General features: G+C 37.8%; 2 protein-coding genes across 4 annotated transcripts; one reads left to right on the forward strand and one right to left on the reverse strand.

Annotated features, from left to right (window-relative positions):
- The first annotated feature begins 1041 nt into the window (after positions 1–1041).
- cUnh17orf67 (chromosome Un C17orf67 homolog) lies at positions 1042–3991 on the forward strand. Of its 2 annotated transcripts, none has more exons than XM_083526226.1 (4): positions 1042–1162; positions 2374–2462; positions 2831–2967; positions 3719–3991. In XM_083526226.1, the coding sequence occupies exons 1-3, from the start codon at positions 1111–1113 to the stop codon at positions 2945–2947; spliced, it is 258 nt and encodes an 85-aa protein (XP_083382352.1). In that variant the 5' UTR covers positions 1042–1110; the 3' UTR covers positions 2948–2967; positions 3719–3991. The 2 variants fall into 2 exon arrangements, with proteins under 2 accessions (XP_083382352.1, XP_083382351.1); XM_083526225.1 differs by having other exon boundaries at positions 3744–3991.
- A 1586-nt stretch (positions 3992–5577) lies between these two features.
- On the reverse strand, positions 5578–8760 carry cbx8b (chromobox homolog 8b). 2 transcript variants are annotated; one of them, XM_083525842.1, is made up of 5 exons: positions 8533–8760; positions 8306–8349; positions 7997–8062; positions 7812–7878; positions 5578–7251 (listed from the first exon to the last, which is right to left on the reverse strand). In XM_083525842.1, exons 1-5 carry the CDS (start codon positions 8599–8601, stop codon positions 6400–6402), a joined length of 1098 nt encoding a protein of 365 aa, XP_083381968.1. In that variant the 5' UTR covers positions 8602–8760; the 3' UTR covers positions 5578–6399. The 2 variants fall into 2 exon arrangements, with proteins under 2 accessions (XP_083381968.1, XP_083381969.1); XM_083525843.1 differs by having other exon boundaries at positions 8306–8405; positions 8533–8698.
- Between the last annotated feature and the right edge of the window lie 4366 nt (positions 8761–13126).

A 13126-nucleotide genomic window follows, 5' to 3' on the forward strand; every position in this document is an offset into this window, starting at 1 on the left:
TGCATATTGCTTATTAAGGGATATTTTGCATTTAATCTTCTTGTTTGCTTTCAAGCTTCTAATCAACAAATATTGATGCTTTATGCAAATGTATGTTTATTATTAGTGAAACCAAACATCAATATGAAGACAAAAAATATCCTTGTAAATGTTTAAAAGTAATTGTGGTGTTTTAAATGACGTAAATCATCAGTCCATCAAACAGAACCTTTGCTATGTTTCCACACGGACGGTTTTAATTGCCGGATGTGTTGCATCATGGTGGATTTTGGTGCTTGTTTTGAGACTCGGCGGATCAGTATATAGTATTTTTTTGTGGAGTTGATCATTTTAAAGAAAGAACGTCATGAATAAATGTTTTGCATTGGAGGTTTGAATGTTGAAGGTTTTAATTTCGCCTCTTTTATATTTATGCGTGTTAATAAAATTAGTGCCTTTAAAAAGAATTTGCGTGATTATATTTTTCTACTTCCTTAAATTCGCAGCTAAATGAACATAGCTAGCGGTAGCATTTTTTGCTCATTAGCATATATGTTAATACAATTATAAATTTTTGCATCATTAATTAGTCCCTGTAAGTTATGAGCAAGTCGCTGGTGACGGTGTTTAGGGAAAAAACTGAGATGGTACAGTATGAAGAAAAACGTTCTCAGCTCATCCCCTTGATTACAGTTCCATCATGTTATCAGCGTTCCACTGATGAAGACTTCGGTGTACAATAGTTCATCGTGATGGCAGACCAAAACAATCGTAGCAGAATGATTATATTCATTACAATCTAAATCCATTTTCATGGTTCTTCAGATTAAATCTCTACAAGAACCTCATGGATCCTCCCACTGTTCATGTGGAGAACATCCTCAGCTACAGTGAGTGGATAAATCAGGCAGGACTCCAAAGAAGAATCTCCTGCGATCTTGTCGTTCTAGAAAACTAATCAACACCATCATTTTCTCAGCATCCAGAACTCAATAGCGCCATGATGTAAAAATGCCATTACTTTTGGACGTGTGACGTTTCTGCACATCTGGATCCACCCCCTTAAAAAAGACAGAAAGAAGGAGGACGTCAGTGAGTTTGTGAACAGTGCTGCTGGAACAGGAGCTGACCATGAAGATGCTCGCTTTTCTCCTCTGCCTGGTCTTACTGACCTTCTGCACAGGTCTGTGACTTTATTAAACACCTATAAAACTCTTTTCTACGCTGTGACGTCTTTTTATTGATCCCATAAAACTTCAAAATTGCATTTTTTTTCCCGACACTGCAGACAATTAACTGCATGATATCATGAGATTTATTTTCTTTATTGTATATGACTGCGTAAATAAATAAACAAACAAATAAATAAATAACTGTAATAAAACTTTTAGAGAATCAGTATTGTGAATAATTAGGGTATAATTGATCTTTTATAAATGTTTTTAAATAAACATTAATTTGTGCATATGTAAATAAATACGTTTTTTTAATTCAATGTGTTTGTTTCTGAAAATCTGTTTATTTAGTAAAGAAATTTTTAATCATGTTTTGTTTTATGTATAAATTCTCAAATTAAGAAAAGACTCCCAACATCCAGATTATTTATGCAAACAAATGTTTATGAACTGTTTAAATATTTTTTAGGTTTATTTATTATTTTATTCCTAAACTCAGGATTAATATAAAGTCAATATATAATATAAAAGCAATATATAAAAATGTGTGTGTGTGTGTGTGTGTGTGTGTGTGTGTGTGTGTGTGTGTGTGTGTGTGTGTGTGTGTGTGTGTGTGTGTAAGTGAAGGTGTGAAGTGTTAGCTACGTGGCTGTTTTTGCCTGTGCAGAGCCTCCAGGTTCAAGTGACGGGTCGTGGGGGGCTTCCAGGGGACGAGACGGGATGAATGAGCACTTTGTGTTCTGAGAAAGTAAGAGAAGCAAGAGAGAGAGAGAGAGAGAGAGAGAGAGAGAGAGAGAGAGAGAGAGAGAGAGAGAGAGAGAGAAAGAGAGAGAGGGGGGGAGAAAGAAATACAGAGAAGAAGAAATAGTGAGAAAATGAGAAAAGTATAGTTAAATGGGCTGGATCGTGTGTGTGTGTGTGTGTGTGTGTGTGTGTGTGTGTGTGTGTGTGTGTGTGTGTGTGTGTGTGTGTGTGTGTGTGTGTGTTTGGGGGGTAGGGGGGGTATAGTAGTGTAAAGCTTTAATCTAAAACCCAGTGGTTGCTTTGTGAGCGGATCTGATTTAATTAATAGATGAATGCAGGTACTGTACACTGCCACCTAGTGTAAGGAATGATCTCTAGACTGTGGAGTCTGTTAGTGTAAATTATGGGGAAATAAACAATAATCAGTTTACTGAAAACCTGAAAACTCGTCCCTCTCATCTCTCATCTACTCCAGATGCAAACCCTGTGGTGAAGGAAAGCTTCGCAAAGCAACTTCTCCGCAGCAAGAGACAAAAGCCGGGTTATTCTGATGAACCCATGAGGGTATGAGAACCATACTACACATACACACATACACAAACACACACATCCCATCATTTCATTAGATCTCATATTCTGGCAGAGTGAAAGATCTCCTGCTATAGAGCTCCAATCCTCCTGAAGACCTTTGGGGTGAATGTGAACGCTGACTGCACCCCCCAGATCTCCTCACCTCACCTACATCTCTACAAATCTCCACAAAATCTAGTGGAACATCTTCCCAGAAGAGTGGATGTTATTATAACAGCTCATTGGGACTAAATGTGGAATGGGATGTTCCAAAAACACATGCCAAACTTATAGTCAGATGTCCACAAACATTTGTCCCTATAGTGTATTCATATCTTCTCTCCCTTTTTATCTCCATGTAGGAACACATGTTTTATTTGCAGCAGCTGGAGCTTAGAGCTCGTGAGACCAATCTGGAGAACTGGCTGAATCCTCACTGCGCTCCTCGCTGTGACCGGAACTACGGTTACCCTGTCTAACTGACCCACATCTCCACGAGGTGCACAACACAACAACAACACAACATCTAACATCAACACGAGCGCAGGACTCCAGGGTTCTCACCAGCGTGCTGTGTTTGTTTTGATTAAAACTTTCACACTAATCAATTACGAAGATGTTAAAACGTGACAAATGAAACGTTCGTCTCGAGCGATTCCTCCATCAATGTTTCTGATGACTTACCTGAAGCTCCTCGAATTTGATCTCGGAGTTCCATCGTCCAGTTGTGCGCGTGTGTTAAATCATATTTTTGCAGATAAATCATTATAATAAAATGGTTTTTTTATTTTTTTTAACTGTGCATTAAAACTCGTATTAGGTTAATAATTCAATATTAATGCGCGTCATTGCTGCCTCACTGCTGCCCCCTACTGAGGAACCCTCGCAAGTGTACTTTCAGGACTGAATACTGTATAGAACTCGCACCTCTTTTTTATTCTTAGATTTAAAGCTAAAAGTCTCGATTTCCTCGTATTTTCCAGATTTGATCAAAATTTTACTCATCATTTTATTCCAAATCCACTTTTATTTCCTTTTTCACACAGTCACAGGATCATCATCAGATTCTCCTGATGGAGGAAAAGTATCTGAAAGGGAACTGTAGTGTATGCAAATGTTTCTTAGATCACATTTAAGAGGTTTTTAAAGTCTTAAACACTCAGTGTCCAAACTCTTGGCACCCTACTCTCTTCTTTATTTTTATTCCTGTCCTAAGACAGCGCTAATAAGCGCTAATAAGCAATCTTCAGTCTAATTAATGCCAATTTCTCTCAGCAGGATGATGAAGATAATGAGGGTGAAGATGACGAAGGCAGTGAAGGTGGAAACAATAGACATTAGGGCACGTGTAGACATTTAGCTTTTATAGCTTAAAAATAGAGCAAAGATAAAAGAATTTCACATCTCACACAGGATTGAGTGCAGCAGAACATTTACTCAATGCTTCATTTTTTATTAGATGCATGAATTCAAGATGCAAGAAGAGTTTTTCAGCTTGTAATAAACATCTGCTTTTGCATGTCCCCCGTGTTTCTTCATTTCTGCCTTCATCATTCCACTAATGCCTTCAAGACATTCATCACTGGATCCATAAAGTAGTTTACAAACCCTGATTATTTCATCATTTCTAATCATTTTATCTTTAATATGATCTCAATTTTACGCGGAAAATCTGCAAAACGAAGTATTTTACACCTATTTTTCTTCACCTGGAATCATAATAAGATGCAGGTGGTCTTCAGGGTCTTGTCTCCAGTTCCGGTTCACTTCGTGTTCCTTTGCTTTCGGTCTGATTTTTATTATCGACTTCATTCTTCTGGCTTTCCAGGCGATTTACTGACTTTTTACAGAAATTTTACAGCAGACACAAATCTCTGATATTTATATTTAATTAAAGATGATAAAAATATAATAATTAAATAATAAGTTGCCCAGAGATTAGGCAATAAATAACTAAAATAAATTATTAAGTAATAAAAAATAAAACAAAAATAAAATATTTTCCGGGATTCTGAAAAAAGTGGCTAAAAATAATACAATAATAAAAAACTTCTTTTTTTTTCTGGAAATGATGTTAGAAATATATAAAATACATGTATTTATAATTTTTTTAAGAACCATTAATAATTTATTTAACTTTTAACCATTTAAAACTTATTCAGGATAAACTGATCCGTGACTTTACGCACTAATGCGAACATTGCGCATTGGTTTTTTTTCTTTCTTATACTTTCCTTTTTTTTTGCAAAGGTTTCCACTTATATTTCTCAAACTACCGCTCTGGTTTTCTCGCACATGGTTCAGCAAATCATTGTTTAAAATTTTATTCTATAACTTTTTTTGCAGCAGAAGAAAATCACGGAACTGCTCTGGTGACAAAAATTGCTGTTCAAATTAACAAACTTCGTCTGATTCTGGGGGTTTAGAAGGTCTGATCCTGGGGGTTTAGAAGGTCTGATTCTGGGGGTTTAGAAGGTCTGATCCTGGGGGTTTAGAAGGTCTGATCCTGGGGGGTTTAGAAGGTCTGATTCTGGGGGTTTAGAAGGTCTGATCCTGGGGGTTTAGAAGGTCTGATCCTGGGGGGTTTAGAAGGTCTGATTCTGGGGGTTTAGAAGGTCTGATCCTGGGGGTTTAGAAAGTCTGAACACCAAAAAAAAAAAAAAAAAAAAAAAAAAGTAATAAATTGAATAGACAGAAGCAGAAAAAAAAAAAAAAACTTTCTTTTCGGCTTCTCCCGTTAGGGGTCGCCACAGCGGATCCTCCGCACGTTTGATTTGGCACATGTTTTACGCTGGATGCCCTTCCTAACGCAACCCTCCCCAATTTATCCGGGCTTGGGACCGGCACTAAGAGTGGCTGGGGATGGTTCCCTGACTGGGAATCGAACCCGGGTCGCAGCGGTGAGAGCGCTGCATCTTAACCACTAGACCACAGAAGCAGAAAAATAAGTAATAAAAATGAAAGAAATGTCTAGAAGTTAAATATCTTGATTTACTGAGCAAACCTCATGATCTATAAAATATTAATTATAAATTTGAATATGAAAGTTATAAATAATAAACAAAAATCAATGCTCATAAATTTCCACGACACCAAACCCACACATTAATGGTGTTATATATATATATTTAGTTTAGTATATGATTTGTGATTTTAAAACGTTTGTCTTTTTTTTTTTTTTTTGTTTACAAGAAAAGATCTCCAGGAGCCGAACATACACACATTTACAATCCCAAACATGGATCTTTGTCTAGTAACTTCGTCTAGAAACTTTATCTAGTGCATGCAAACATTTTCTTGATCACGGTTCAGTGTTTAACATAGAAAACAGAGCAGAACTTTTTTAACTTGATGTCCATCACATACAGCACATGGTGATGTGAAAGAAAGACTGCAGCTGTGAAAACACGACTTTAAACACAAAGGTGACGAATATAATCTTTCAGAGGAAAATGAGCCATTTGTGATATTTTGATGCTGAATAAATAATTTCATATACAGTATAAGAATGTGGTGAGAACGTGGTGAGAACGTGGTGAGAACGTGGTGAGAATCCTTCAGTTCATCGTCAAGATGTATCCAAATTTCTGGTAGGTTTTTGGGGAATCAGAAAAGTTTCTTTTCTCTCTTTTCTCTCTCTTTAAAGAAACTTGACATCTTTATTGTAAATGTTTGTTGAATGATCACATGATCAAATGTCTACAATATTATCACAATAATTATCAGTAATTATTAAATAATACTATGATTTTTCATGAAAATATTCCTCTTTTGGAGAAAGGTTTGTCTTTAGAAGATCATGGTCTGGGAAACTAATCTTCTCACGTCGATGTTCTGACATGTTGAAGGTACTGAAACTGCTCATGTGGAATTTTACTTCATGAGTTTAGAGCTGTAGCTGAAAATGGGTCTGTAGGTAACAGGAAACAAATCATCTCTTGTCTTTAAAGAAGCCTTTGTCTGTGTTGCTCTCTTTGATGGTGACGGTTAAAAAGTTTGTCGTCACATCAGTGATCGTGACCTTCTCCACGCTGCTGAAGCACGGTCTCCACATGTCCTCGTCCTCCTCCTGTTCCACCTCCTCCTCTGGTTCCCCGAGGATCCGTGCCATTGGAATCTTAGCGATAAGTGAAGGCTGGTGATGATGATGGTGATGATGACGGTGAGAATGATGCTGCTGATGATGATGATGATGATGTTTAAAAGCTGAGGTGTTGCCGTGTTTGAATGCTGCATGATGTCTGAGATGTTTAAGGTATTTGCGGTGAAAATGACTGGTGGAATGATCTCGAGTCCTGCAGTCCTCCCTCGTTTTGGTCCATTCCATCTTCCGAAGAGGAAAGAGGAGAGGGTTCTGTGGCTTTTGAGACTTCACGCTCAAAGCGTCCTCATCATCCTCGCCCAGTTCGAGACGTGCCATTTTGGAGGGGATGCCCGACATGGACTCGTCCATCTTGCTCGTTTCTGCATGTAGGATGCTCGTGTAGCCCTCTCGAAACAGTTTGGGTTTGCGACCACGTTTTTTTGCCATGTGGCCCGTCCTGTCTGATTCGGTTCTCTGGACCAGAAGAGGGCGATGATCTCGAGTCGGTTCTTGGTGGCTGGATCGGATGCTTTCGCCACGGTTCACCGTGCTGGGAGGAAAGATGGTGGGGACGATGCTGCGCAGACCTTCTCTGGCCCTCGGTGGCACATGAGGCTCAGGATTTGAGTAGTTAATGCGGAAGCTGCGTGAAGATTCACCACGGAACTCGTAGGACCTCGCTTTGGCTTTGGCCTGAGCCTACAGAGAAACACACACATTAGTGTGACACACACACACACACAATTACTGCTTATATATTTACACAAACATTTATTTATAAGATGAAGGATTCTGAACTGCTCTTTTCCTTCTCTATAATCTCTTTAATATCTTTCACCGGGAGGTGTATTTTTTATAATCAATCAATATTATTTCATCATACGGTTCATAATGAAATAAAAAAAATACCTTTATTTCTGAGAATGGAGGCCTTGATTTTCATTAAAGGTTCCAAGTAGAACCTCTGCAAAAAACTTGGATCACAATCACACCTACAAGCATTGAACTTGAACTTTTAGCTTTAAACAGGGAACTTTTAGACCTTCAATGTGTCTGTAAAGGGTTTCAGGTAAACACTAAAGTGCAGTCCTGACTCCAGCATGAAGAACATTCCATATGATGCATTATATACACTATAAGAGCTTATTTGTTCCAAGAAGCAACATTGGTTCTTGCATGTTTTTACTGCCTTCATGATTTCTGAACGTCAATACACTTTAAGTTAAATAATGATATGTGCAAACCCTCGGTTCCTTTACCTTCATTAAAAAGGTCTTGAGTTTCGGTCCTCTCTTCTTGGGCCCAAACAGCTCTCTTTCACGCTCTCTGGACAGACAAAAAATAGGAGTTATGGCCACTTGAGAATCACTGAAGTGGAACCACATGAACAAACGAACCAGTGCATTTAATTTCCGAGCAGAGCTTCAGTTCAGGATCAGTTTACCTTTCCTCAAACGCGGCAAAGAGCCGAGAGTCCAGAATGTTCTCTTCGGGTTCCCAGGTGCTGTACCTGTGAGAAACATCGGCATGCGTGTCGTTAATTAGCTTGCTGCAGGGCGCGCGCGCGCGTGTGTGTGTAGGCGTGTTTGCACGCATGTGCGCCGCTCGAGCTGGTTCTGGTTTGACAGCCAGCCATCGTCGGCATCTTAAAACACATCATCTCGATAAAAACCGCACACACAAACACACTCCACCTCGGTTTCTCTCACGCGCGCACACACGCAGATCGCCGTGTCTGTGGTTAAATACTTACTTTTGCGACCAGCCTTTCCATTTCACCAGATACTCCATCCGACCCTGCGCCATCACACATGCAAGAGAAGAGAAACGTGTATGAGAGGTTAGCGCCGAGCCTGCAGAAGAAGAAGCAGCAGCAGTGGTGGTGGTGGTGTCGGTATCAGCTGTAACGCCAATAACACGTTTACACGCGCATGCATTGAGAAAATCATTGCAAAAACAATGCGAAAATGCACCACGCACTCTTCTGATCCGCCGCTTGATGATGGACTCGGCGGCGAAGACCCTCTCCCCCACTGCAGACAGCTCCATGTTTTTCTCCCCGTTAGCTTTAGCCGAGTCCGCCTGCTGCCTTCTCTCTCTCTCTCTCTCTCTCTCTCTCTCTCTCTCTCTCTATTTTCCCCTCTCTCCCCCTCTCTCTCTTCTCCTCTCTCTCTCTCTCTCTCTCTCTCTCTCTCTCTCTCTCTCTCTCTCTCGGGCGACCTGACGCCAGAAAGAGCCGACTCCCCGATCCCAGGCGTAAAGAACCGAGAGTCGCTTCCGGACTGTAAAGGAACATGTGTACGCAGAAGGTGCAACACCTGGACGCTGGAAATTACACTGTTACTCCGCACTGCTTCATTCATTGTCATAAAGTCTGCATCAGGAATGTTTATACACTCCTTTACTCATAGCACTCATACATCTACATCACACCTTCACACTGCATCTTCTCATGTTTCTTATTTCTATTCTACTTATTTCTGTTTTATTTCTAATCCTAAATTACTTTTAGTAAACATTTCAAACTTTGTGCTGCTGTAACAGGTGATTTTCCTTTTGGGATAAATCCACCCATCCATCCATCCATCCATCCATCCATCCATCCATCTATCTATCATATAAATCTTGTTTAAAAGGAGATTATTATTATCTGTCCTGTTCAAGGTTGCAGTGGATGAAGGACTTATCTGTTATCCAGTCCACATATAGGCAGGTTTTTGGGAGTTAAGAGGAAACCAGAGAACCCAGAAGAAACCCACACAAGCTCAGGATGGAACCCGAGTAAGTGAAGCACAAACCTAAAGTTTGTTTAGCAAATCGATCAGTTCACTCGGACAACAAAAGGATGTGAGGACATGAGACAGGGCTTTGTGGAGCTCATCTGGCTAAACATTGACCTGTAACTCTGTGAACCTTGAAAGCCTGAGCTGCTTAACAAACAAATATCAAATCCAGAGTACTACCCGGTGTCAATCTGTTACTAGTGACAGGATTAATCCTGACCAGGAATCCATGTTCAGTGTGGGGAATACATGACCTGAAATCCTGACAAGAAATAACAAGCTTTATTCTGGAGTAATGTGAAAATAAAGGTCTTTAAAGTGTTCACTCTAACAAACTAAACTGCTTTTATTTCATTCTCTCTGGAACCTCCATGGGATCGAGAAAACACAGAGAAGAAACGGGAATCGGTTCTTGCAAATGAATCGAATGGAATCCGAATCGGAGTCGACTATGGAATCGAACAGCTCTTGTCGCGACGCTTTCAGAATTCCAGCCAGCCCATAATAATCAGACGAGAGAGAGAGAGAGAGAGAGAGAGAGAGAGAGAGAGAGAGAGAGAGAGAGAGAAAAAGAGAAAGAGAGAAAGAGAGAGAGAGACAGAGAGGCAGAGAGAGAGAGAGAGAGAGAAAGAGAGAGAGAGAGACAGAGAGAGAGAGAGAGAGAGAGAGAGAGAGAGTGAGAGAGAGAGAGAGAGAGAGAGAGAGAGAGAGAGACAGAGAGAGAGAGAGAGAGAGAGAGAGAGAGAGAGACAGAGAGAGAGAGAGAAAGACAGAGAGAGAGAGAGAGAGAGAGAGAGAGAGAGAGAGACAGAGAGAGAGAGAGAGAAAGACAGAGAGAGAGAGAGAGAGAGAGAGAGAGAGAGAGAGAGAGAGAGAGAGAGAGAGAGAGGAGAGAGAGAGAGACGTCATCACGTTCAGGCGGAACCATTTTAAAGGCGAGTCATTGGTTCTGCTGTTGCTACGCTCGCAGACGTTCCTCAGTAAAGAAACAGAAGAAAAAGCAGAATTGTGGTTTATTTTCACTCCCAGGACACGAAAACACTGAAATTAATAACAAATCCATCTTTAATGGTCATTTAAGCAAATGATTCCAGCTCTGAAATGATTCCATTATTATGACAGTAATCTAAGCAGAACACAAGCAGCTTCTAGAACATACACTTTACAATAAAGGTGCTAGAAATAAAAATGATGGGCACTAGAACATCCGTCCAACACACGTGTTTTATAAAAGTACCATATCTGCTTACCTGAAGGTCCTGGTCATTTATACTTCTAGTGTGTGTGCAGGGAGAGAATCATTTCCTCATCATTAATATTATTGCACATAAAATATTCACCGAATTCACAAAGAAACCACAGAAACCACAGAAACCCTGGACATCCCTCTATTATATAAAGAGGATTGGTTTGGTTTCCTGGGTTATAAAGCTAAAGGAACATTCTGAAGAGATGTAGGCCATTATTACTGCTCTGGGTTTTTATTTATTTCCAGAAGAACTGAAGATGATTATTGGTCTATCACTCAGGGTGCTTCAGGTTTCATTAGGATGAAGATACATTTTCGGAACCTGTAAACAATTGAAAAATGTATATTTGTGTGTTTTTCCTACACATTTAATCAGCGTCGGATTCATAAATTTGATCTCAGGGAGTTTTTGTTTGCTGCAGTCGCTACTTGAGTTATTAAGAATTAAACTTTTATTCGAAACAGACAATAAGAAACAGACATGCCGACGTTATAACTCCTCTAAAGCGCTTTATGTCCACTGTTAAAAGCGCGGTACAAATAAAACTAATTAAACTGAATTCAATTCTTTGTTGGATTAATTTATTTGCTCTGCCATTAAATCAAACTGGTTTCAGGCCTAAATGCAAACCTTCTAGAGGATCTGCAGTTTCCCAGTGTACACAGTGTAGAATGGAAGTGTTCAGGCTTTGAAAGATCTCTGCAGGCTGCGCGCGCTTCATGGAGCAGCAATACAGCAGCACACGTGCACAAACAAAATGCTTAATTATTATCATTAAAAAATATATATATTTGATTTCATTTTCGCACAATTTTTGCTTAGAAAGATGTTTTAAGATACATTTAAAGGAAACTGTAATAATAAGTCACATGTCGCTCTACTCATCTGCACATGTCGGAGAAACAATGCAGAATAAAAAGAATAGAATCATTAATAACTATAATAAAAAAAATTCACCGAGTTACTCAAAGTGTCAAAGAGCCACTAAAAATCATAGACGACTTGATATAAGTCACGTGTTTACTAATGACACTGAAAACACACGCCAATAAATCATAATATTACTTCACTACAGCATCATTACAGCAGATACAGCGGGAAAAAAACGGGGTTTAGATCAGACTTTAGGTTTCTAATGTTAAATATCAGACACTTCACTAATAATACGATTAATAATAATTGCAATAAAAATTATCATTATTGTTATTTTTATCATCATTATGATCGCTATTATTGTTATTATTATTTGTGTTTGCATAGGCCTAACAGATTACTGATGTATCAGCATAAAGAATGTGCTAAGCAGTAAAACGTATAAAAAATACAAGCATTAAAATGTATGAATGTAATATATATATATCTATACACACACAAACATATATATATTTTATATATATTTTATATATATATATATATATATATATATATATATATATATATATATATATATATATATATATATATATATATATATATAAAACACTTTAACACACTGTTTAGCTTCTTTTTTTTAACAAACAGCAAATGTTCAAATCAATAAAGATTTACACCGATTTACTGAGAAATAAATAAATACTTTAAAAAGCTTATGCTTTAAAAGGCTCAGTAATGTTAGTCTTTATTATTATTTAGGCAAGAAAATAAATAAATAAATAAATAAATAAATAAATAAATCCGCTATTTTTGTCAGCACCTTGTATTTATTTATTTATTTATTTATTTATTTATTTATTTATTTATTTATTTATTTATTTATTATAATAATAATAATAATTGTTATTATTATAATAATAATAAAAATATTTATTATTATATTTACGAAATAGTAAATATAATTGCAAGAATATTGAATAAACCTATTTAAATATTTCTGAATATTTAATTAATTTTAAGAAATTAATATGCCTGAAACCTCATAATGACTAATTATTTATAATAATAATAATAATAATAATAATAATAATAATAATAATAATAATAATTAAAATAATATGAAAGCGTTTGATAATAAAATACGATTTTAAATATAAAAAGTGTAACTCTTTAGTATGTGAGATGATGTGAGATTGAAGCACAGCTGTGATTGGACGCCTGAGTCCGAGCTGGAAGGAGCTGATTGGATGGCGGTGTTCCGTGCACAGTGGCGCGAGCGTAGCAACAGCAAATTCCGGAAGCGAGCAGAACCGCAGAAAGAGCGCTATAATTAGTCTCAGGGTGGATGTGCGCGTGTTTCGAGCCTCTGTGTTGGGTTTAATGTTAATTATCGAGATGTCGTCGAGTTTACAGTAAAATATCAGTGTCGAGACATCAGATGCACGTGACTGTGTATTGGTGTGAAAAATGACCCTTATAATAAAGTAAATATAGAATTAATAATAAATATTGGGGGAATGAATTTTCGGCTCTTTTTCTTTTGGTATAAATCCCCAGGTCTGGATAAAAGTGTTTAATCATGGCTGAAAACATCATTTATCTTCATTATTCTGGATTTTAAAATCTTGCAATGCATTTTAATTTTCAGAGGATTAAAATAAAATCTGG

This window comes from Silurus aristotelis (assembly GCF_946808225.1).
Source record: "Silurus aristotelis genome assembly, chromosome: 2".
Classification (NCBI taxonomy): domain Eukaryota; kingdom Metazoa; phylum Chordata; class Actinopteri; order Siluriformes; family Siluridae; genus Silurus; species Silurus aristotelis.